This window comes from Cyprinus carpio, unplaced genomic scaffold (assembly GCF_018340385.1).
Source record: "Cyprinus carpio isolate SPL01 unplaced genomic scaffold, ASM1834038v1 S000006516, whole genome shotgun sequence".
NCBI lineage: Eukaryota > Metazoa > Chordata > Actinopteri > Cypriniformes > Cyprinidae > Cyprinus > Cyprinus carpio.
Genome location: NW_024879184.1, coordinates 145,902 through 169,555, shown reverse-complemented (window position 1 = coordinate 169,555; position 23,654 = coordinate 145,902). Strand labels below are relative to the sequence as shown.

The 23,654-nt window shown below is 35.1% G+C and overlaps 2 protein-coding genes across 3 annotated transcripts; one reads left to right on the top strand and one right to left on the bottom strand.

The window, feature by feature from the left end:
- Window positions 1-414: 414 nt before the first annotated feature.
- On the bottom strand, window positions 415-6,148 carry LOC109055854 (flotillin-1). Its single transcript, XM_042754453.1, has 13 exons — window positions 5,995-6,148; window positions 4,758-4,807; window positions 4,589-4,664; window positions 4,412-4,502; window positions 4,055-4,198; window positions 3,748-3,867; window positions 3,124-3,219; window positions 2,866-3,018; window positions 1,780-1,961; window positions 1,486-1,531; window positions 1,286-1,423; window positions 812-976; window positions 415-666 (listed from the first exon to the last, which is right to left on the bottom strand). Exons 2-13 carry the CDS (start codon window positions 4,798-4,800, stop codon window positions 649-651), a joined length of 1,272 nt encoding a protein of 423 aa, XP_042610387.1. The 5' UTR covers window positions 4,801-4,807; window positions 5,995-6,148; the 3' UTR covers window positions 415-648.
- Window positions 6,149-18,053: 11,905 nt separating this feature from the next.
- On the top strand, window positions 18,054-23,654 carry tcf19l (transcription factor 19 (SC1), like). 2 transcript variants are annotated; one of them, XM_042754454.1, is made up of 4 exons: window positions 18,054-18,211; window positions 18,916-19,523; window positions 20,228-21,164; window positions 23,244-23,654. In XM_042754454.1, the coding sequence occupies exons 2-4, from the start codon at window positions 19,232-19,234 to the stop codon at window positions 23,578-23,580; spliced, it is 1,566 nt and encodes a 521-aa protein (XP_042610388.1). In that variant the 5' UTR covers window positions 18,054-18,211; window positions 18,916-19,231; the 3' UTR covers window positions 23,581-23,654. The 2 variants fall into 2 exon arrangements, with proteins under 2 accessions (XP_042610388.1, XP_042610389.1); XM_042754455.1 differs by having other exon boundaries at window positions 18,067-18,226.

Genomic DNA, 23,654 nt, shown 5'->3' with positions numbered 1-23,654 from the left:
TAATTACTGACCTATAATTCTGCATAACACATATAGACATCTGACTGTTGACTTGAGTAAACATTTAAACACAGATAATGAAGATCTGACATTATTGGCAGTATCTTCAGATTTCAGAGCACAGTACCATTTGAAGCTGATAACTGCAATAAATCCTACACGATTACGTCTAACTAATATAGTGAAAATACACTTTTGAGGTAAAGTGAATGTATATCCTATTCAAGACGTCAGCATCAGTCCTTATAAATCCCGTCATGTTACTTTGGCTTCCAAAAGGTTACTAACGGAGAGCTCAAATATAACGAAATGCTCATAGTGCACTACCAGCATTAAAAAGTACTCTAGAAGAAAAACTAAAGGTGTAACATTTCAAAATGTCAAAAGTGTCGGTGTGTAATGGCGTTCGACAGATCCTTGGACTTCACTGTCTTCTTATGATTGCATTAAAGATATAAAGTACAGCATTCTTCCCTGGAGTTTTAGATTAAAATGCACTTTGGGTTTTGGCAGCAAGGCAAGACAGACAGGAAGTGTACGTCGAGAGAGAAAGAAGGGAAAACAAAAGAGATGCCGTGTGGAAGATACAGTAAAAGGAAAATAAATGAACTGTCACAGATGGAGGAGAGAGAGTGTCGGAGAATTTCTTCAACCAGTACGGGCCACCTACAGAGGAAGAGACATTCTGTCAGTTGTATCAATTATGCATGTGAGAATATGCACACAAAATAAATTCATGATCATGTGAATGACGACATTTTCTGCATTCACTTGAAATACAAAAATAGATTGTTTGAAATACTGTTTTTACCTGGGAAATGCTGACCCCAGTTAGTTTCTCAATGGTTTCGGGCAGTCTGGTCATGATGTCAAGCACTTCACCTGTCAGCTTGGCTGCACCAATCTCTGAACCTCCACTGGAAACCATGGTGACCTTATTGGCAGCTGACAGGGGCTTACTGATCTCCTCTGCCATCTAATGGATAGAAAGAACACAATATACCATCAATATTGGACTTCAACTTAAACTGCTTTTTCTCTATGCAGGATCATCTCTTGCAAGATGATTACTATTTTTGCAGTACAATGCAATATTTTATTATTTTAATTTTTTTTTTACTTATTTTTGTTTATGCAGGATCATCTCTTGCAAGATGACAAACACACTTGGCATGCTAATCAATGTCCAGGGGCAAGCTAGGTGATTTGAGGGGAACCCTGGCCTACACATTGAGGAACCCTGGCCTACACATTAAAAGAAAAAAAATACAAATAACTGTCTCACCAGCGGCAGTTTCTCCAGCAGCATGTCCACCATCGCTCCTTCCTTGTAGTTCTGGAAGGCCTCGGCCTTCTTAGCCATCTGCTCGGCTTCGGCACGACCTCTAGCCTCCACAGCGTATGCTTCGGCCTCTCCTCTCATCTGCAGAGACACAGTATGTATAACACAAACTATTTTGTTTAAGAAGATGGCTGATCACTTACTTTGATAGATTCGGCCTCAGCTTCTGCCTCCATGATTAGCTGAAGACTGTTGGAGAGCACAAAATGACCAGATGGTGTCAGAGAGAACTCTTTACAGTCAAAACCTAATTATTAACATATATGAACAACTATTGATTTAAAAATATTAATACAAGCGGAGCCATTTTTGCAATTCCGTATGGTGACATTAGTGTGGAAATTACACGCTTCACTTTAAGACAAAATCAACTGGTGAATATTTGTGGAGTATAACCTTCATGTTTTATGGGATTTTAAAACCAACAGGGATCTCACCGTTCAGCTTCCGCCAGTTTCTCCAGCCGGTATCGCTCGGCATCGGCTGGTTTCTTGACTTTGGCCTCCAGCTCTTTCTCCTTGCGTGTGATCTCCTGTTCTTGAAGCATGATCTGCTGCGAGCGCTCCACCACCATCACCTGCATCTTCTCCTCCTCGATCTGCTGCTTTGTCTTCGCTACCTAATGCAACAGTTACACAGGAGGATGAAGATTAACTGAATGAATGTAAGTAAATTTAAATTCTTTTTTACCCACAAAATTATGGCACAGATATGTTTCTAAAATAGGTATAACAACTAAAGGGACAGATCATACAAGTATGTATTTTCTTTATTCTGCTGAACACAATAGAATATATTTGTGTGGGTTGTGTTTGTAGTAATTGTCAAAAATACATTGTATGGGTTAAAATTATAGATTTTTCTTTTATGCCAAAAATCATTAAGATATTAAGTAAAGTTTATGTTCCATGAAGATATTTTGTGAATTTCCTACTGTAAGTATATTACAACCTAATTTTTGATTAGTAATATGCATTGTTCTGAACTTCATTTGGTGAATTTTAAAGGTGTTTTTTTCAGTATTTAGATTTTTTGCACCCTCAGATTCCAGATTTTCAAATAGTTGTATCTCAGCCAAATATTGTCAGATCCTAACAAACCATACATCAATGGAAAACTATTTATTCAGCTTTCAGATGATGTATAAATCAACTTCTCAATCTCAAGTTTTGTGGTCCAGGGTCACATTTCAGATTGATAACCATGGTGATTTCATGGTACTTTTTGTCCATACAGTGGTAATCAATATGAACCAAAACCGTTCCACAGAATAAAGAAAGTCTTACAGGTTGGAACAACAACATAGGGGACTAAATGATGACAGAATAGACATTTTTGATTGGAATTTTGACTATGAATGAATGATCTTCTTTCTGATCCCTTTTGACATGGGAATTTAAATTTTGATTGAAAATGTTTCGTGTTTTACCATGGAGCAATAAAATAAAATGAATGAATGAATGAATGAAAATGAAGTCTTTCACAATGCTGAAGGTCACAAAAAGGTTTGGTTGTAGTTTTACCTGGAGCTGATAGGCCATTTCAGACTCTGCTTTTTTGGTGAAGACCTCAATGTCGTAGACAGCCTTCTTCAGCTCGTAGTCTCTCTGAGCCTTAGCCATCTCGATCTCATTCATGTACTGAGCAGATACCTTCTCCTGTATAGCATTGGCCTCCTACAGAGAGAAAAAAGAGAGAAATGAGAGAGAGACGTTAACAGGAATGCTCAGTGAGATTTAAAAAACAGGTTGTATTTGGAACAGAGTTCAGGAAAGGCTCACCCTGATCACTGCATCTCTTTTGTTCTTGGCTTCTCCAATCCGTGCATCCTTCTGCACTTGTGCCGTACGGGCCTTTCCCAAAGAGTGCAGGTAATCCTGAAAGAAAAAACCTTGATTCACCGCTCTCACAGATCCTTTCTTATATATTTAAAGCATTTTAAATTATTAAAGGACAGATTTACTAACAGCTCGATCCAACACTAACCCTCTTTTACACTACTGTCAGGATTTACTAAAGAGACGCAATGAAAAGGACACGCTATTTTTTGCTTACCTTACTGTAGGAGGAGAATATTTAAATGAATCATGCTATGTGATTTACTAAGGTCTGTGGTAGTCAGTTTACTAGTAATTGCACCCAGAAAAAATCCTTAACCCATTTTGCACCTGTGTTGTTTGTAGATTAGATGCACATGATTATCATCGGCTCCACATGTTTGCAACCCTATGCTTTTTTGTGCTGCTCTTGGTAGATTGCAGCGGTCATTATGAAGACTGCATTGTCAGGAAATCATCTGCAGAACCTTCTTCTTCCATCTGTGCTTTTATGGGATTGTGTTCTCATGCTAATTTGCCTTGTTTAATAAGTCGATAAACACAACACCACAAATGGGCCTGACAGACCTGGTCATCGTGAACATCTTTGAGTGTGTAGCTGACCACACTGATGCCCATGTTGACGAGGTCGGATGAAGCCACCTTGAACACCTGCTCGGAGAACTTCTTGCGGTCTTTGTAGATCTCCTAAAGAACAAAGACAAAACCCACTTGCTTAGTTCCTTATTTGTAAAGAAATATCAAAGTCCCCATGCTCAGTGAAGTCAGGAAGATTTTAAATACTATATCTAGTTTTACTGCTGTTTGTGATGTTGCAGAGTGTAGTACATTTGAGAGGTGAGCATTATCTGTGCCTTTAACTATGTCTATTTACCTCCACGGTCAGGTGAGCAATAATGGCTCTCTGGTGACCCTCCAGTGTTTCCAAGGCGATGTGCGCAATCTCATTCTCTGACTTTCCCAGAAACATCTGACATGCTGCAGCCAACATCTGCTTATTCTGCCCTTGAATCTTCATCTGTTGGAGAGAGTTCAGGTTCAGTTTAATCACATGACAATCAATTATTATTATTTTTTTTATAGAAAAGTTGTTAAAAACAGCACAATAATCTAGGACAAAAATTTGTTTTATTAAAACAGCACAATAATATGACAAAAAAGACAGTTCTGATTTCTGAAACCCTGTGGAATCTTGTTTACTGCATATATTAGAGTCTGTGAGACAGTTAACCTGTGCGATTCCAGTGACAGAGATGGGCACTCCATGACGTGTGTAGACTTTATCACTCTTTACATTCAGCGTCAGTGTGTTTAAAGAGATCCTGTGGGGGAAGAGAGAGAAAAGGCTGAGATTTGTTAATGCAAACCATGCACACACATATACACAAACACAGAGACTGGATGATACCTTTGTATCTGCTGAACGCATGGAATAACAAACACTCTCCCGCCAGAGATCATGACGGGTGGAGAGCGGCCGAAACCTGAGACAGGAGTCACATCACACAATTGAACATGATTTCATGATTTCTACTGAAAATATCTCCCTAACGTATTTCTGAGATGTTTAGTCTTACCCGACACCACCATTGCTTCATTGGGGCCGCAAGTGTAAAACATTTTCACACTATGGAGAAACCAGAGGAATGGAAGAAGCAGAACACTATTAAAATCACTTGAGAACCATATGCGCAGGGAAAAAAGCAATCAGTATGGATTAATTTTTTCACATAACAACAACTGTATTATTATATGTGTGTGTGTGTGTGTGTGTGTGTGTGTTTGTGTGTGTGCATGTTTTTCTATACTGATGGGGACTTAAACCTGAATACACACCAACTCATGAGGATTGTGTCCCCATGGAAGCTTCTAAATAATACAGGATGTATTTTTTTTTTTTTTTTTTGAGATTGTAAAAATGCAAAAAGTTTTCTGTGAGGCGTAGGTTTAGGTGTAGGGATGGTGTACAGTTTGTACAGTATAAAAACAATTAGGCCTATGAGAGTACCCCCCACAAGGATAGTGAACCAGACGTGTGTGTGTGTGTGTGTGTGTGTGTGTGTGTACTTACAAAACATGCTGAAACGCAGAAAGTGAAAATATCTTATTTATATATGGGTCAAATAACTCAAATAAATTAAGGATAATAAAATAAATCTATTCAAAACGACTTGAAATCGAATTCTGTTAAAGTATGTATTTACAGTGTATACAGAAAGGCACAATATCTTACAATCTGCATCATAAACCCAGTAATGCCTTTAAGTAGTATCGATTGATTGATGCGTGTTCGCTTCTGGGAAACGGTGGGCTTGTGGTAGCTTATTAAATACACATTTACTGATACATTTCTGGAGAAAAAGCATCCAAGTCTATTAACTTATTAAATTGTAGTCTAAGTGTGACAGATGGTAAAATAAAAGCACCTCTCCCGTTGTTATTCATAAATAGTTTTGATTTAAATACATATTAGCCTACATACATTACTATTTTTTTTTAATAGGCTATTGGATTTGTTTTTTTATTTATTAATTTTGGACGGTGGAGATGTCTAAGCGCGCAGCGTGCATTAGGAGGTGCCCTATAATGTCATTAGTATAATAACATTAAAACCAAGTACATTTTGCCTACTGAAGCAACATCATCATCAGACTGCACTGTTCTAAAGTCAGAACGGGAGAAATAACAGATAAAAACAATAACATCGCCTTCAAATTCGCAACATTGTATCGGGCAGTGTTTACATGCAGCACGACAACCTAAAAGCTATTGGAACGCGCTGCACAGGAACATAATGGTCAGAAAAACTCTTACCGTTGGATGAATGGATAGAAAATATTAATCGAGTAGATAACAGCACGATATCTGGGTGCTTTTCACAAATGCGTAAAGGCGCAGTAATCCAGCAGGCTGTGACTATAGCAGTGGGTGATGGTGAGGATGATGATGATGATGATGATGGAGCCCCGCCCGGACACGCAGCCGGACTGGCGCCATCTCATGGAGCACTTCTTCCCAGTGTGTGGAGCTCGCGTCGCAGGAGGTCTGTGTGTGGCACTATAGCCTATAGGCCAAATACATTGAAATCAGTTTCAGATGACGTTTGCGGTATTGGGAGCACAGGAACGCGATAATCGATGAATCCCATCACCACCTCAAATTGAGAATCCAATCAAACATCATATTTTGTTGAAATAGGGTCTGTTCACACATAAGTAATTTTTTTTTTCGCATTTCACTTTTATAGGTAAACATGCTCTACCGTCTTTGACAGTTGCTCTTTTTTATTTATTGCATTTATATAATTCAATACAAAGGAAACAAATAATACAGAACACATGAGGCAATACAGAGGAGAGAGGAAAAAACTAATTACAATTTACTAATTAACCGTAAATGTCTACAGAGCTTTTTTATTATAAGAGACTTTTTGAAGTGATGACAATAATAAATGTAGATCAGGAGCAATTATTTTGCAGCTGTGTTTAAATTTAAGGTATAGCTTTGTGGATATGGTATTTACCAATCATACAAATAAAGTTTAAGACGTCATCTAACTCCTTATTATCAGAAATATCAGAATGGAAAAGAGCCTTACTGATGGAAATACTACAGAGCTGGTGGAACATTAGAAATAGGGACGCTTTATTGAAGCCAGAATTGGAACAGAAATAAAATAAATGTGAAATAGATTCCTTTCCTCTTGGCAGAAAGAGCAGAGTGGAGAAATATGGTTAAACTGACTTCGATACTTATTACAAGGGTGATAATGATGAATGATTTTAAAGACTGTTGCTCCTGTGTCTTTTGCAGCTTGTCGTGCATTAAGTTTAACTATTTAAAAAAACCTGTACATCATCCTTCAATTTAAATACAGCTGTCATAATGACATTTAAACACTGCTGAACACAAGTATGGATTTGAATACAGTACATTTGTGAATTGTATAGGCCTGTCTATGTGGCTTTTGCTACATATTTTAATAGACTTTTCTCCTCTGTGGAGGACATTATATTTTAGTGAATTTCTCTGAGACCCTGTTTGGAGGTTTGATCATAATATTCAGAAGTTGTACAAGTAAAATCATTATTACTTTCATTGAAATAATACATATATCAAAATAATTGAACTTGAATATATTGTTTTCCTAATGAAAATGACAGGATACCCTTTTGGCGTAAATGGAAACCCAAATTTATCCAAATATTCACTTTAAAAATATAAAATAATAAATCAACATTTGAATTTAAAAGTTGTTTAACTAATGTTATTTTTATAGCCTACTTACTTTTAAAGAAGAGAGATTTTTTTATGTTAAAAAAAGATAATATACTTATTTGGGGGAAAGCCAATAAAGCTTGTTTGTGAAATTTAGCTACTGTAATTTAGCTAACAGACGGCTGAGCAACAAATCAGCATATTAGAATGAATTCTGAAAATGATTATATATATAACATTCACAGCTGAGAGAAGATGAAACCATTAATACTGATATTTTTGTATTTAGACACTGAATCACAATTAAAATATTACACAGAATTATTCATACTTTTGTTTCCAAGTGTGTAGCTGAAAAAAGGCAGCATCCTCATAGGTTTGTCAATGCATTTAAAAAACTGTTTTTCTTCTTCTAGACTGTGCACTAGAGACTGTGGTGAAATATGAAGACACATATCATATCCCGATCAACACTTCGATTGGTCTGTACTCCCTTGAGTTCAGGCCTGAAGCTCAAACTGCATTTTACCAGACCACAGAAGAGCCGCCTGGGCTGGTTCTCAACCAGACCGGCATCCCCATGCAAGAGCACCACCTCACGGTGGGCGAGAAGTGGGTCAACCTCCATTTGGTTACCGGAGCTGACGTGGGCAGCTACGCCATCGTGGACAGTGATGAAAAAGTCTGAATGAGGGCCTGCCTCAACGTTGAAAGGTGAAAAAAATCAGTGTTTGTGAGTGCATTATATGAGGAGACTGTTTCAGCAGGCCTAGATGACTAATGTGCCAAAGTCTTGAAATAGTGTAAAAGTACAAAGAAGGAAGTGAAAGAGGAAGTGAAGAAGGAAAGACAGAAAATAAAAGATCAAAAATAGGACAAGCGTCTAAGTAGACTCACATTGTCAGACTTTAATCTATCAGTATTGATTTTGGTCCACATTGCAGCTTATTGCCAAGAACAGTCTACTTAGAAAAAGGACCATCTGACCAAATAAAGTGAAAAGCACAATTTTATGTGACATTTTGGCAGGATAAATCTAAAATCAGCCCTAAAACAAAGCTGAACATACAGATTTCGGGTACTGGCACAAAGATGGGGATATCAGTATTGACAATAATACATAATAAATGCTTATTATTACCAATAATAATAATAATAATAACAAAATACATTTATTATATTATAACATTAATAATACTTATACTAATAATAATTATTATTATAGTTATAATTACTATTGTTAACAAAACTAACAATAAAAAGTGTTATAATTCATTATTTTTGTCTGTTGGGTGTTTCTACATAGGAATTTGGTATATATTATTATTTATTATATATAATATAATATTATTAATTCTAAATATATATGTTATATTATATATTAATTTTATATAATATTAATTATAATTTATATAATTATATTATAACATAATATTATATGATTTATTATTATTATTATTAACAATCAGTCAGTTGTGCCAACTAGTATATTTTTTAATATATATATTTATTAGGATTACTGTTAGTTGTTTGCAGGTACAATAATGCAACATTCAGTATCCTTGTATATTCTTTTAATTATTGTTTTTTTCCCCCCATATAACAGACCACCAGATCTTTGAGCACTTGAATTGTGGTGAAACCTTGAAGATCATGCTTGGTGGTGTAGGTTGTGATTATACATACATACATATATATGGGTCAAAGACGTTAAGATGTCCGCATCAAAAGAAATGTACAAAAGTGATTTTGTGTCCATATAAAGCACATTAAATGTAAGTAAAATGTCTACCTTTAAGGTTTCAAATAAGTTTTTTGTAGAATAGAATGTCAAAATTTGGTTGAAATAATGTTACATTGTCATTCAGTGTAACACAATATTTATGCAAAAATTCAAACAACATGCTTATTCTGACGTGTACATATTAAAATATCTAAAAGAATAATGGAGCATAATAAATTTTATTGTGTTTTAAATTAGTAAAAAATTCTTACTGACAAATGGGCGAAACCTAGGATAGTGGCAAATGTTAAAAATTTAAAATTACAACTCATTAGTATTTGGGGTGAAAGTAATTAGTCTTTTAATATGTCATAAATTGATTTTTTTTGTAAATATGCTTGACAAGTTTGTCACACTGAATGACATTTTACTGGGTGTCTTCTGTAAATCAGGGGAAAATGTATGATATTTATTTTTTGCTCAGAAAAACAAAAACAAAATTGCAATTAAGTTAAACAGAAAACTTTTTCATTTTTTTTAGGGAAAAACAACAATTTAAAGCAATATTACACTTATTTTTTTTTATGCTTAAACACTTTTTCGTCTTTGACCCATATATATATATATATTTTTATATTATTTGTATTTTTTTATATTTTATGTTTTTTAATATATAATGCAAACTGTGTGTTTACGTCTCGTCTTTGTTCATTTTTCTTGCACCTTCTTGCATACATACTGATGAACCCCTTTTAATTATTTATATTTAATTATTTATTATATATATATATATATATATTATATATAGATATATATATATATATATATATATATATATATATATATATATATATATAATAAATAATTAAATATAAATAATATATATATATATATATAAAATTATTATTATTATTATTATTATTATTATTATTATTGAACTATTCCTGGGTAATTTAGTCAGTTTTTACCCTCTTTATACCTTATGAGAGAAAACGTCTTGTAGCATACTGCTGAAGCCTCAAGAAAACATTCCCTTTGTTTGAAAACCTTGCAAATTCATCCCTTTTCCAACAGCAAAGCAGTCCAGTCTTGCCAGTTACCTATTATCAGCCATCAGTCAATACAAATATAATCTGGCTGTTTGTGTTGGAGTGTAAAGTGAGGTTGAATGAGTGTATTCATTGAGTTTCACACAAACACATTTGTTTGAAAGAGGTTTTGTGATGGTTAGCTTAACACTTCATCTGCGTTGCATTTCTCCCTCCTAAAGGATCGTCAGACGGAGTCCCTGCTGGGTGAGAGAGCTTTGCATTCTGGTGTCGTATTTTCCCATCGTGCTAAACTGATGAATCTGTATTGGTGTTGTAATAGCACAACAGGGGACCAAAGTCTTTCTGTCACTCTTAGTGACTGTGTATCTGTCCGTTATTCCCTTCATTTTCCTCTCAGACCTCCTGAGATGAGAAGCTTCAGGTGTATTGCACTGATCTAGTTTGAACTCTTAATATGAATAGGTATAAAGGTACATACACCTGTGCATTAAAGCTTCTGCCGTGCTTAAACACACATGCAATATATATGGAGAGGTGAATATAATTCTGTGTGTATGTGTGCTGTTTGTATGCTGCTGTGTGAATGTGTACATGTGGTTGGCAGTAATTAATAGAGTCAGTTCTTCGCTCATAATGTGTTTATATTTTAATGAGGTCCTGTTTATATACAATTACTTTCTTTCATGTTACATTGTAAATTAGATATAGATTAGATGCAAGGTTATGTTTGGAAAGGAATACAAGCATACTGCATATGTAGTATATACTTTCTTTTTTTAATATTTAAATATTTAAACAGCACAATGAACAATGACCAGTTGTATATTACATTGCTGTCACATGATATCATATCAGAAATAAAATGTTTACTTTGTGTTTTCGAATCAATTTTATGTATAAAAGACAAACAATAAATATAACAATATTTTTTGAGATAATTTTTTTGGGGTGCAGTGGGTTTGGGTTGTTGAAAATTTTAGTTTTGTTAAGTGTTGATTTGTCGTTAATCTCAATGTCATAATTTTCATTTATGCCAGAATAACGGTAATTGCGCTGGTTGGATGCTAGGTGGTGCAATAAGATAATTTTTGTTGCACAAAAAAAACCCTGCATAATAACGCAAGCTTGATTTCAAACTTGCTATGTATTAATTTATTTATTATATATATATATATATATATATATATATTATATATATATATATATATAAATTTTACACTGAAAATAAATAACGTTCAATCAGGTTAAATTGTGTGTTGTTCACCAAAGCGTTTTAAGCGTTCGCTCATTCTGATAAAGGTCTTACTTTGCTTTATTAATATTTTACACACCTAATATGTTTGTTGTGTAACCAGATTGTGATCTGCTGACTTTTGTGCTGCGACTGCTGCCCCTCACACAATTGTTTCTGTCAGCGCTCATGCCTGTGTAATTTTGATACCATCTGTAAAAATATTTGGCTTTCAGTGCATTCATTTAATTCAACATTAATCCCAGGCTTATCATTAAGTGACAATTGCTGTCATTAAATCAGTTTCATTCATAACATTTTCCCATTTTACCTGATATAAAATTTCATGCCTGCATCTTCCTCTGTACCACAGCAAGCCAACTGCACACTAGACAAAATACTATAGTAAAGGTAGTATGCTATATACTATTGTGAATGTAGTCACTAGACTCTAGCAATTAATCATTTGCCAACCCAGTGAAATTCATGTTGTCCATGTGTTTGTCTGTGACGTCACTGTTTACTCTCAAAGCCTTATAAGCGTGCCTCTGGGTTATGTACTCGTACTGTACATGTTTTGTGGCACTGTGAAGGACCAGACAGACATTGACAAGCAGCGTTATTGTGTTTTACACAAACAACAATATGCTGACTTCATCAGAATTATTCAGATATATTGCCCTTTGCATCATCCAGTTTCCACAATGTTACAGTATACAGTATATTCCATTTCCAACAACCCTAATGTATGTGCAGCATATTTATTCTGGATCTGCTGATTTCTCAGGCTGTTTTTACACTTGGTTTGTTTGGTTGGTTTGAACCTGAATTCATTTCGCTCTACATTGCAAAATTACATTATTTGGTTCCAAACGGTGTTTTTTTTGGTACACCAGCAGCAGATGTCTGCCGCTGGCGCTATAACAGCTCAGAAGGAGAAGGAGCCAAAGTGGGAACTATTATTCACCTCATTTGCTGTAGTCATATTTTAGTCCCTATGATTTTCACTGGCTGATTTTCAGGCATACAGGAATGGCTGATGCATTATAAGGTAAATGCAACTCAATAGGGCCACTTTTTTCATATTGAGATAATTGCCAAAAAGTGAAAATTGATCTGAAATCACTCTATTATCAATAGCGGGTCACTCTGCAGACATATGCCACATAAAACATACATCAGACTCAAATTTTACATTTTTCCCATTTTTCGATTCATGCACGATTTCTAAAACAGATTTCACATTTAAAATAGGCATTAAAGTGCACTATCCAAACTTAAATTGTTGTATTTTATGAACACTTTGGAATATAGACCTAAGGTTGGTCTCCTTTTTAAAGAAGAAAATTAGCAGATTTTGGCAAAAGTGGAATTGTTTCAAAAAATTAAAGTATCAAAAAAGTTATAGAAGTTTAAATGTACTGTAAATAAAATGCCCTATATTATTTTTATTTTATTTTATTTATTATAAATATTTTACACAACAGGTTTTACTCTAAAATCGGCATAAAATTAAAGCCTTGTGTCTAAATAAGTTATGTTCCAAATTTGAAGTTGATATGAAAAAAATGGAGGTTTCTGTGAGATTTTGTTTAGGGCGTCATACCACAAACAGCCACCGGGAGCCCATCAAAACTCCTTTGAATTTTGTTTTAATGAATTTTTCCCTAGATTTCTCTGTCAATTTTACTTCAATACTCAAAATAACCACCCAAATATGAAATCCTGAGACTCAGACCTTTCCAATGATATGTTTGTTGCCAAGATTATAAAAAGTTTTGATTCTAAAAGACCGTAATGCATTTTGTAATATGACACTTGACACTGCCCACTAAGGGGGAGGAGACCGCCATAAGATTTTAAAGTACCATTTCCATGGTAACACAATGTCCGATTTGAAAATGGTTTTCACAGGATGAATCTTGGGCTTCTAAGCTTTCAAATGATATATAATTTATGATGATTACTAAAAGATTTTATAGAGAAAAAGGACAACAACAAAAAAAAGAGCGCCAAGCGTCCCACAGGTGGGACGGTGACAGTTAAGGGGTTAAAACAAACTCGTCACATGGACTCAAACACACAAGCTTTAGGTGTGAAAAAGCCCTTGCTATGATTTTTATTTTATTATGAGACCCCCCACAGCACAGTATGCTGATTCACATGTGTGTGATGATGTTTTTTTCAGGTGGTTCATGAAGCTTATACTAGATTCACAGAGGATCCCACCATACAGTCCACATGGGAGAACAACACCAAAAACACAGAGGCTTGGATTAGATTAAGTGATTTTGTTTTTCTTTGGAAGTTAGTTAGTCTGCCAACATGATTTTTAAAATTATAGTTCACCTAAAAATTGCGACAAACTAAAATCACCCTCATGTGATTCCAAATCAAGGCTATTCTTATTAACTAAAAATAAACATTTTGTTAATTGAAAACGCTAAAATGAAATTAAATGTATAAGTATTAGATGAAGAACTTAAATGAGAATGAAATGAAAATTAGAAATATTGCCTTAAAAAAGTTTAAGTACTGACTGGAAATAAAAAATAAAACTGAAATCAATCAGATTAAACCTAAATAGTAATATTTAAGAAGAACTAATTAAAATGACAAAATATAATAATACTAATATAATAACTGAATATATATACAGAAAAAAAAGATGATACAAAACATTAATAAAAACTTTAATAGTATGTAAATAATGCTAAAATAACAAACCTGTAGGCTGTTATTATTCTATGGAACACAATATTTAAAATACATAAAAAATGTGAAAATTTAATTAAATTAATTTTCATATTTGGTTCTAATATCAGTTAAAATCTAAAGCAAAATATGTGATACTTTATTATACATCAATATTTTTAATTCTGTAATATTCTTTAATATTTAAAGAATTGTTATGCATCTTATGCAACAACTGTTCATAGTTCAAACCAAAATTACAAAATTAAATTTAAAACGGCAACATAAGGATAAATAAATAATGACCAAATTTTTGGGTGAACATTATTTGTATTTTTTTTTATTTTATTTTTTTTATATTTATATATATTTTTTTTGTATTTAGTATTTGTATAGTTCATCTTACAATTTTTGGTTCTGATTTAATTCTTAGGGTCTTGAGGTATCAAAACCAGGTCAGTACCAGGCCCTCCAATCTGAGAAAAACTCAGGACATGAATGACTCAGGCGTGGAGTTCAGCTCGTGTGCACTCCCTCTGGACAGTGACACAGACGGACCCAACAATTTCGCCTCTCACAAGATCCTGACAGTCTCACTGGCGTCCCGCCGGCCATTTCTGAGGAAATGGCAAAAGCAAATGAGTTGGATGCAAAGATGAGCAAAGATGCTTCACCACATTCTGAGCGTTGGATCCAAGTAATGGAACCACAGCCTGAGCACTTTAAAGTAAACTGAGTCACACTAACCAGTGTGGCCACTTTTCATTCGTAACATCTCACCGTTTGACGTCTAAAATGACACTTCATCTTGCTGGGCTCATCTGATGCTTAACAAATAGTTTGTCGAACAAGCAGAAACACTGATTCTAGAAGAACAAAAGAACAAATCCAAGAGAAGTCAACAAAATTCACAAAGAAATAACTTGCCTTTGAATTACTGAGGAGTTTAAAGACTGGTTTAAAGCCAAGGGCTTGATTAGAGTGACCATGTAGTGCATGTGAAGAAGAAAAGCACATCTTAAGACACACATGTAAGACTTAATACTTTTTTAATTTTACTAAGCAATGAACTTTTATGAGAGAGTCCAAATGCCTGAAACTCCACGGATTCTACAAACAACACCTGAAGCAGATTGCAGTGGATCTTACATCTACAAAATAACAAAAGAAGATTTTGAGAATTCCAAATCAAGATAGATTTATTTCAAAATCAGCCTGGCAAACGTGCTTTCCCAGCGCTACACCTGGTGCGAATGTTTCCTTTTGACCGTCTGCAGTTACCGCCGGCTTTGTAGTGCTTTACTGCTAATCCTTGCCAACACCTTGATGAATCAGGTCCGTATGGAAGACAGGTATCTGATACGGGGCTTACCACTGTAAATAGGATCAGCTGTGATGGAGGGTTTTGGCCCTGGCTCAGAGGAACACCTCTGAAGGAACGGCTTGTCTCAGCAGTTTCAGGTGCTGATTCTGCCGGGGTGTCTCCCCAGTCTGGGCCTTTCCGGTGATCTCCTTTCTAGCGCTTCTCATGCGATCCTTTATTCTCGCTCATTTGAATATATTTTAGCAGGTTTGGATTGTGTAAGGCTTGCAGAAAATTGCTTATTGGAAATCTCAGACATTGACATTTATTCATGAGAAATGATTTGCAATAAGACCCAACTTCTATAGTGCAGAAACATTCTATATTCATATTCAAAATATTTAATACGGTTTCATTATGTAGGTTTGAATCATTTGTGTTTGACTCATTTCTACGAGTCAGGATAAAACACATCTATATTTCCAACTGTAACATGCTCAAACATTTTGCTTCTGCAGTCTTACTGAAAACATTTAGAAATTATTCAGATTTAATAATTACAAAGGATCATCTTCATACCATACACTCTTAAAAATAATGGCTCTTTGTTGGCATCCATGTTTCCATGAGGAACCTTTTACATTCATGCACTTTTAATTGCCTTCTGTGGTTCCATGAAGATCCTTTTATGTGCCTGAAACCTTTTCATTTCACAAAAAAATCTTTATTGTGGAAAAAGGTTCCTTAGATTATTAAAATATTCTTCAAAAATTGTTCCACGTTGGTTCCTTTTGGAACCTTTATTTTTAAGAGTGTATAGTTATAATATCTCTTTTAATGTTCTCACAGCACTTGATTTTTAAGTTAACACTACTCGTTACTAATACAACTCATTGTAAGCATCCTGGACATTTAGAGAACATAGTGATGAATTGCATTCCTTCAATATATTTCTTATATTCTTTACTTAGTCTTACAATAGCCTTAAATTTACCTTTACAAAACCTGCAGAAACCCTTCTGAATCTTTGCACTTCACTGAGACTATATTATTGCTAATTAAACTCTATATGTGTGCTGATGTTTTAGATCTACTATATACACAATTAAAAGCGTTGCAGAAGCATGCTGAACTAGAGGTTGCCTATAAGAAATAAGATTTCATTGCATTACTTTGTCTTTATTAAGTTTATTAAGTCTACAGTATACTGTCCTGCACATTTTTTCTATAAGCATCTTATTTTATTCTTATTTTTTATCTTACTTTTTCCATGTCATATTTTTTGGTATAATTTTCTTGTGTTTGTGTTCTTTAATAATTGCACTGTCCATGGAGTGGACCTGACTTACATTTCACTGCTGGTCATATGCTCTTCATATAACCATGTACAGTATGTGACAATTACAAATCTTGAATCTTGAATCCCTGATGAGAAGTATTCTTAACGTCAGTGTTATTTTAACAGCTAATATCGAAATGTTTTCTAATTTGATTTATATTTTGGTAAAAATGGATGTCAGATTTTATGATTATGCAATTTACAATCATGGACAGAAAACAGTTTTTGAGTGGTGCACACATTTCCAATCCTCAGGGTATAACTGAGCACAATCACAACTGGTGAGCTGGTCATTTAGAGGAAATGGATATGTTTTTCTTTTTCTTACTAGGACAGAAATTATGTCTACAGACAGTTGTATATAGAGTTTAAGCTTGATTATACTTGAACAAATGCGTTCACCCCTCAGTTAAGTGTGATTCAGATTTACAAAGGATATTGCTTTTAAATGTGTTGAAATGTGAGGTGAACTTTACCCTGATTAGTTTGAGTTGGATAAATTATAATTCTGCATTCGAATATGCACTTTTCACACTGAAAAGTTACTGAAAAGACGTTTTTCGATGGTATAGGAAGCGTGGCAATACAAGTCCATCCTGTAAGTCTGCTCAGGTTTGAGCAGTGGTTTACACACACATTAAATGAGTTCAGGAGTGTGTGCTTTCTTCATCCATTTATGGAGATTTCATTGTTCAGTTGATCTTTTGTCAGCTTACATGTAAGAATTCTCAGGAGACAAGTTTCTCAAAGTGCTTTATTCATCTTAGCTATCTTGGAACATTTGTGATTTTGAAGATGATTTGTAACATTATAGCATTTTTCCTTTTTCAGATGAGCACTGAAAACCATCTCTCACGCAGATATATTAACAGATGAATAACAGACTTGCATAAAACCAAGAATATTAACTATACTTCACATTCATGCTCAAAGTACAATGCAGAGGATCTTGTTGTCAGCTGCTTTGTTAATTTAGTACTATGTACATGGGGCTTTATAGTTTTACTTCAAGCACAGCTTCGATTTTCTCTCTTGACTGAAAGAGGAAAACAAAACGATGACTTTAAAAATCTCATGGTTGGTGTTCTTGTCTTTTTTTCTCTCTGTTTTAAAATGAATGAATTTTTAAACCCTTTTTATAAGTGTGTTGCATCTGTTTTCAAATTGTAATTCCAATTAAAAAATATATTGAATAATCCATCAGTGCGTGACGGTTACGAAATAATTGCAATAATTATGTTAAGAAAAAAAAAACTGAATATGGTAAAAACTCTGCTTTGTCATTATTGACGGTCTCTTTGACAACACGGACGGAAGTGGAAGTGGAAATTTCGCGCAAGGAAACTCGTTCTTCTCCTGGCGCGCCAAATTTCAAAGCACTTCCTGGGGAGAGGAGGAGATAAGAGTTACCACGGAGCACAAATAAAAGACTTATGTAGCGTTTCGCAAAACATATACCTTGATATTGCGGGTATGTCACGCTTTTGTAAGTGTTTTATCATCGAAATGTTCGACGGAATGAAGTGGTTGCGTTTGTAATGCAGCTGTTTGCAGGTCGCTTTGTGTGACTGTGTTTTTATGTGCTCGCGATCACTGCTCTGCCTGCACGCGACTAATTTCCTTTAGCGACGAGCGAAATATCTATAACAAACAAACGAACGACTGCTATGCTAAATGCTTTACACTTTTGGAAACTGATTTGACACGCTTTTTAAACTAGCATTTGTATCGGAAGGAAATCTTTAAGCTACAATGCAGTGTACATCAGAGGCGTTGGTAGACGAATGCACAACTGTATCTTTGGTATTTGGGCATGCATAAGTGTCAATGTAAAGAAATCTATGTATTGTTGGAGAAAAACCATGTTCCAGTTTGTGCGCGCGCACACACACACACCAAGTCTTTGTATATATTTTGTGTATGTATGTGTGTGTGTGTGTATATATATATATATGCACACACACATATACATATGGGTATTTAATGCAATAAATGTATTTCTTACATGCCTTTTATTATATTTTGTATTAATCTGTATAAAGAGTAATGCATAATATTAAAATGTTTATATATTATACTGTAATATGCACTTTTAATAAAATAAATGCAATTTAAAAAACAACTATTGTTGATATTGATAGTGCCTCTAAAGCCCTGTATTGTTCTGTTTTCCAGAATGAAGACCAGCAATTGAGCATCTGGCGGGGCTGCTACATATCCACTTTTAATATTTCGTCTACCTAGATATTTAGTGCTGAAATATCTGTGCTGCAGTGTTTTAGTTTGTCCTCCAAATATTTTAATAATTTGTTTTTAGCATGTCAGATTTTATTTACTGGGCATAATAAGCATTCATAAGGGTCATATTCGAAAGTCTTTGTAACTGGAGGATCTTCGATGGAGGACGTTTAGCCCAGTGTTATGTGAGAGGCTCTGCGGTTTGCCGGGTGTGTTGCAGTTTTTCCTGCACATTTATTTGTGGGATGTCAGAATGTCGTTAGGAGTCCAGCCGTGTTTTCAGCTGTTGAGGATTGGGTTGTCTGACACAAACAATAGCAACGCTCATGGAAACGAGTGCCCAGACTCCGTCCGTGACCTGTACACTTTCCGGCCCGCACTGACCCAGTGTGTGTTCCGTTTGGGACGGGCCCCAGAGTTGTGTGACGTCACTCTGGAGTCCATGATCGTGTCCCGTATCCATGCAGAGCTCCATGTGGAAAGAGAAACTGATGTCTCTGGAGAAGAAAGCTGGAAAGTTCAAGTGAAGGACCGCAGCAGCTATGGTGTGTTAGGAACGCATATCATATACAATATATTTATTATATTGATTATTTTTATAATTACAAATATATATATATATATATATATATATATATATATATATATCCATTATAAGTAGTTTCATAGTATAAATATGTATGTGTGTATGTATAGATTTTACCATTTTAAGAATGATTTCAATATATAAAAAAACAATTATATATTTTTATTTTCTCTATATTGTATATTGAAATTATTATAAATGGTTAGAAATCTTTTATCAGTTTATATTTGTAATTACATATATAATGTGTTTACATATATTAATACATATATAAAGTGAAGTGAAATTGAGTGAAAATATCAGTTTTATATTTATAATTGTATATATACTGTATGTACTGATGTTTAGATACATCTATTTTAATGATGATTTCAGTATTTATATGTAAATATAATTTATTTTTAATTTATTAAATCATTAATAGGTGTAGATATAGTTGATATAACTAGTTTATTGATGATTTCAATATATATAAAAAATATTACAAATGCAGTATTGCTGAAACGAGTGTTTGGTTTGTTTCAGAATATTCTGCTGTAGTCTAATGGTATTTTTATGTGAGCATGACCTACACATTTGCATTCTGGGACACGTGTATTATTTTATTATGAGTCCTGATGAAGACAATAAAATCTCTTCTAAAGGTTTCTCTCTGTTCCTCAGGCACATGGGTAAATGAGATGCGCCTCCAACAAGGGGTCTTAAAGGAAATCTTTGATGGCGACACGCTCACCATTGGTGGCCAATCAGGACGGGCTAGTCCAGAATTCTACTTCCTCTTCCAGAAAGTACGGGTTCATCCGCTGGACTTTGATGCCATCACTGTGCCCAAAGCGGGTTCCTTCTCATCGGACATAAAGAACCGGATCAGAACGTGCTCGGACCGTAAACCAGACCCCGGCGTGGACATTTCAAAGCTGTCCATCAACAGAGCCACGGTCATCCTCAACTCCATCGGCAGCCTGAGCAAGATGAACGGCAGCTGCTGGACCTTTAAAAAGAGCCAGAAAGCGAGCACCTTAAATACGCCGGTGTTCAGCGCTTTGGCCCCACCCACCACTCCGCCTCCTTTCCAGGCCGCTGGCGAGATTTCGTCCAAGTCTGTCCCGCCGTCCTCAAAGAGCCGACGCAAGTCTGCCCACACGGTTCTGCTGGAGGACGACAGTTCGGACGATCCCGCGAACCGCAGAGACCTGGAGGACGGACGCAGGGGACAAGCCAAGAAAAGACGCCGGCTTTACAAATCAGAGTCAGAGGTGTTTCAGCCCCCTCTACCCAAACTGGAGCAGAACTGCCGGTCACAGTACGATGTGAGCAAACCCACCGGCGGCAGCATTTTCAATATGCCACCAAACAGGCAGTTCAATCATATTGTGAACATATCGAGTCACACCAGAGGCAACGGCATCAGTTTGACTCCTCTCCGCCAGCAGAAGCCCTGCATGTCTGGTCCTGGAAGGAGGCCAAGGGCAAACAGCTCTCCGATATACACAACCCTCGGGATGGGAAGTGAGAATTACAACCTGACCTCCCCGTCAGCGAGGATGCCCAAGACAGAGAAAGCAAGGGGCATCGTTTCTCGCTTTCAGGCCTCAACTGGGTGAGTAATAATTGATAGTTACACACGGGATTGTCACAGTCATGAAGAACCTAGGAAAAAACAGGATTTTGTGATTCTGTGGCATCTCCATTCAAAAAAAAAAAAAAAAAAGTTACAAAAAATGTAAATTAATATTTCTAACAGTATCTCTTAACTACATTTATTAAAATTAAATATCGTGTAATTTGTGGTTTCCAAGTCTTGGGAATTTATGGAAAGTGATATAATCTTTATTCTAAAATGTATTCTATTCTGAATATTATAAAAATTATACAATAAATAGTGAGTGTACTTTTCTATAACCCTAATTCTAGAAAAGTTGGGACGTTTTGTAAAATGTAATAAAATCAAGAATCTGTTATTTGTTAATTCTCGTTAACCTTTATTTATTTTGACAAAAGTACAAAGAAAAGATTTTCAATGTTTCTCTGACAAACTTAATTGTATTTTGTTTTTATGTATGTATATTTTTTTTTTTATTTTATTTTTTGTTTTGAGCTTCAGAATCACAATACATTTGGTTTGGAGGCATAATAAAAGTGAAAAGATTCTAGAATATCCATGTTAAACTGTTTTGAAAAAGTTTGCAAAAAGCAGGTGAATTGGTAAAAGGTGATTGGGTGTAAAAGCAGGATCTCAGTCTTTGCCAGGAAAGCTGGATCATAGCTTGTTACTTTGTGCCAAATTTCATGACAGAATTTTCAGAAAATCAAAAAACACATTTCTCAATGCAAAATTGCAAAGAATTTAGGTCTTTCACCAACTGCCATGCATAATATTGTGAAAAGATTCAGGGAATCCAGAGAAATCTCAGTCTGTGGGGTGAGGCAGGAAACCTCAGCTGAATGTGTGTGACCTTTGACCATCAGATGGCACTGCATAAGAAACCGTCGTGCTAAATATAGCCACATGGGCTCAGGAGTACCTCAGAAAACAGCTGCATCAAGAAATGCAACTTGAATCTCTATTTACACACAAGGAGAAATCTATACATCAATTCTAGGCAGGGATGTCAGCAAGTTCATCTTAGGTGGACCAAAAGACAGTGGAAATGTGTGCTGTCTTCAGATGAGTCCATGTTTCAGCTTGTTTTGGGGGAAAACAAACATCACATTTTCAGTGGTAAAGACAAAAGGGACCATATTAGCAACAAGTGCAAGAGCAAACGTCTATGGGGGTTTATCAGTGCAAACAGCATGGGTGACTGGCATGTGTGTGAAGGGATCATTGAGGTGGAGGCATATACTAACGAAGACTAAGTACTGATGAGCAGCTGAAGTCTTGTATCAAGTGAGATTGGGGAAGACGATTAAAATGTGTAATTAAAAGGGAAGTTGATGTGACCGTGTTAAACATGCCTCTGTCCCAACTTTTTGGAGTGTGTTATAGCTATCAAAATTATTCATATTTACAAAATATATTTAAGTTGGCCAGTGAAGTCATTGGAAATCTGTTCTTTGTACTTTTATCAGTTAAATAAAGAGAATGAACAAATCACATATTCTTGATTTTTGGAATTGGGGTTGTAGTTAATTCCATTCATTTATATAAAATATTAGGGAATTTGTGATTTCAAGGCATGAAAAATATATGGAATGAATAAGAAAAAAATCTATATAGAAGTACATATATTTTTAGTCATTAATATTTAACTTAGACATTAGAATATGAATGAATATGTTTATATATTATGTGTTTAAGTCATTAATAGTTCTAATATGAATATGTAAAAAAAAAAAAAAAGTATATATTAATATAAAATATGAAGGAATTTGTGATTTCCAAGTCTGGGCAATTTATGTAAATTAATCATAAAAATTGTTTTAATTTTTTTTTTATTAATTTAAAAATAAAGATATATATATATATCTCGGGATCTGTGATTCTAAGCCTGAAAAATGTATGGAAATTAAAATATTTTTCTTAAAGATTAAAATGTATAATATAATTATTTATTAAATAAAAAGTACAATAAATAAATATAAGTAAAACATATTTTAGAAAAATAAATCCATTAAAAAAATTTTATCAATAGTTTATTTTATGAATTAATTGCATTTGTTAATTTTTTCTTGGCAGGCGTCGACGTGGAAGGCCTAGAAAACACCCGCTACCACAGCCTTCCCTGCCGTCTCCCTCTTCATCATCTTCCTCTAGCTCCAGCTCTTCCTCCTCTTCTTCATCATCATCCTCTGAAGAAGACGATGAGGAGATGGCTGTGGCTCAGGGCGTTGAACCCTGTGCAGCGGCTCACTGTCGTCTCCCGCAGCAGGACACCGTGCAGTGGATCCAGTGTGACGACTGCGATGCCTGGTATCACCTCGACTGCTTACCGCACAACCACAACCGAGACTCGCTGCTGTTCGACCCTAATGCAGACTTCCACTGCGGCTGCCACCGCGCTAGAAACCGCTGAGTCCAGCAATCAGTCAGGACCGGCCTGGCTTCCTCTCTTGTTTGAGGTTCTTTAATAAACCAAATGCTCTCAAA

Bases quoted from the DNA above. Each gene is read 5' to 3' on its own strand.
- LOC109055854 (XM_042754453.1), bottom strand. From the start codon at position 4,800: ATGTTTTACACTTGCGGCCCCAATGAAGCAATGGTGGTGTCGG. The intron at 3,868-4,054 runs GTAAATAGACAT...TTTGTTCTTTAG, and splicing joins TTGCTCACCTGACCGTGGAG to GAGATCTACAAAGACCGCAA. The intron at 3,019-3,123 runs GTGAGCCTTTCC...TTCTCTCTGTAG, and splicing joins AAAGAGATGCAGTGATCAGG to GAGGCCAATGCTATACAGGA.
- tcf19l (XM_042754454.1), top strand. From the start codon at position 19,232: ATGTCGTTAGGAGTCCAGCCGTGTTTTCAGCTGTTGAGGATTGGGTTG. The intron at 19,524-20,227 runs GTGTGTTAGGAA...TCTGTTCCTCAG, and splicing joins GAAGGACCGCAGCAGCTATG to GCACATGGGTAAATGAGATG. The intron at 21,165-23,243 runs GTGAGTAATAAT...TTTTCTTGGCAG, and splicing joins CGCTTTCAGGCCTCAACTGG to GCGTCGACGTGGAAGGCCTA.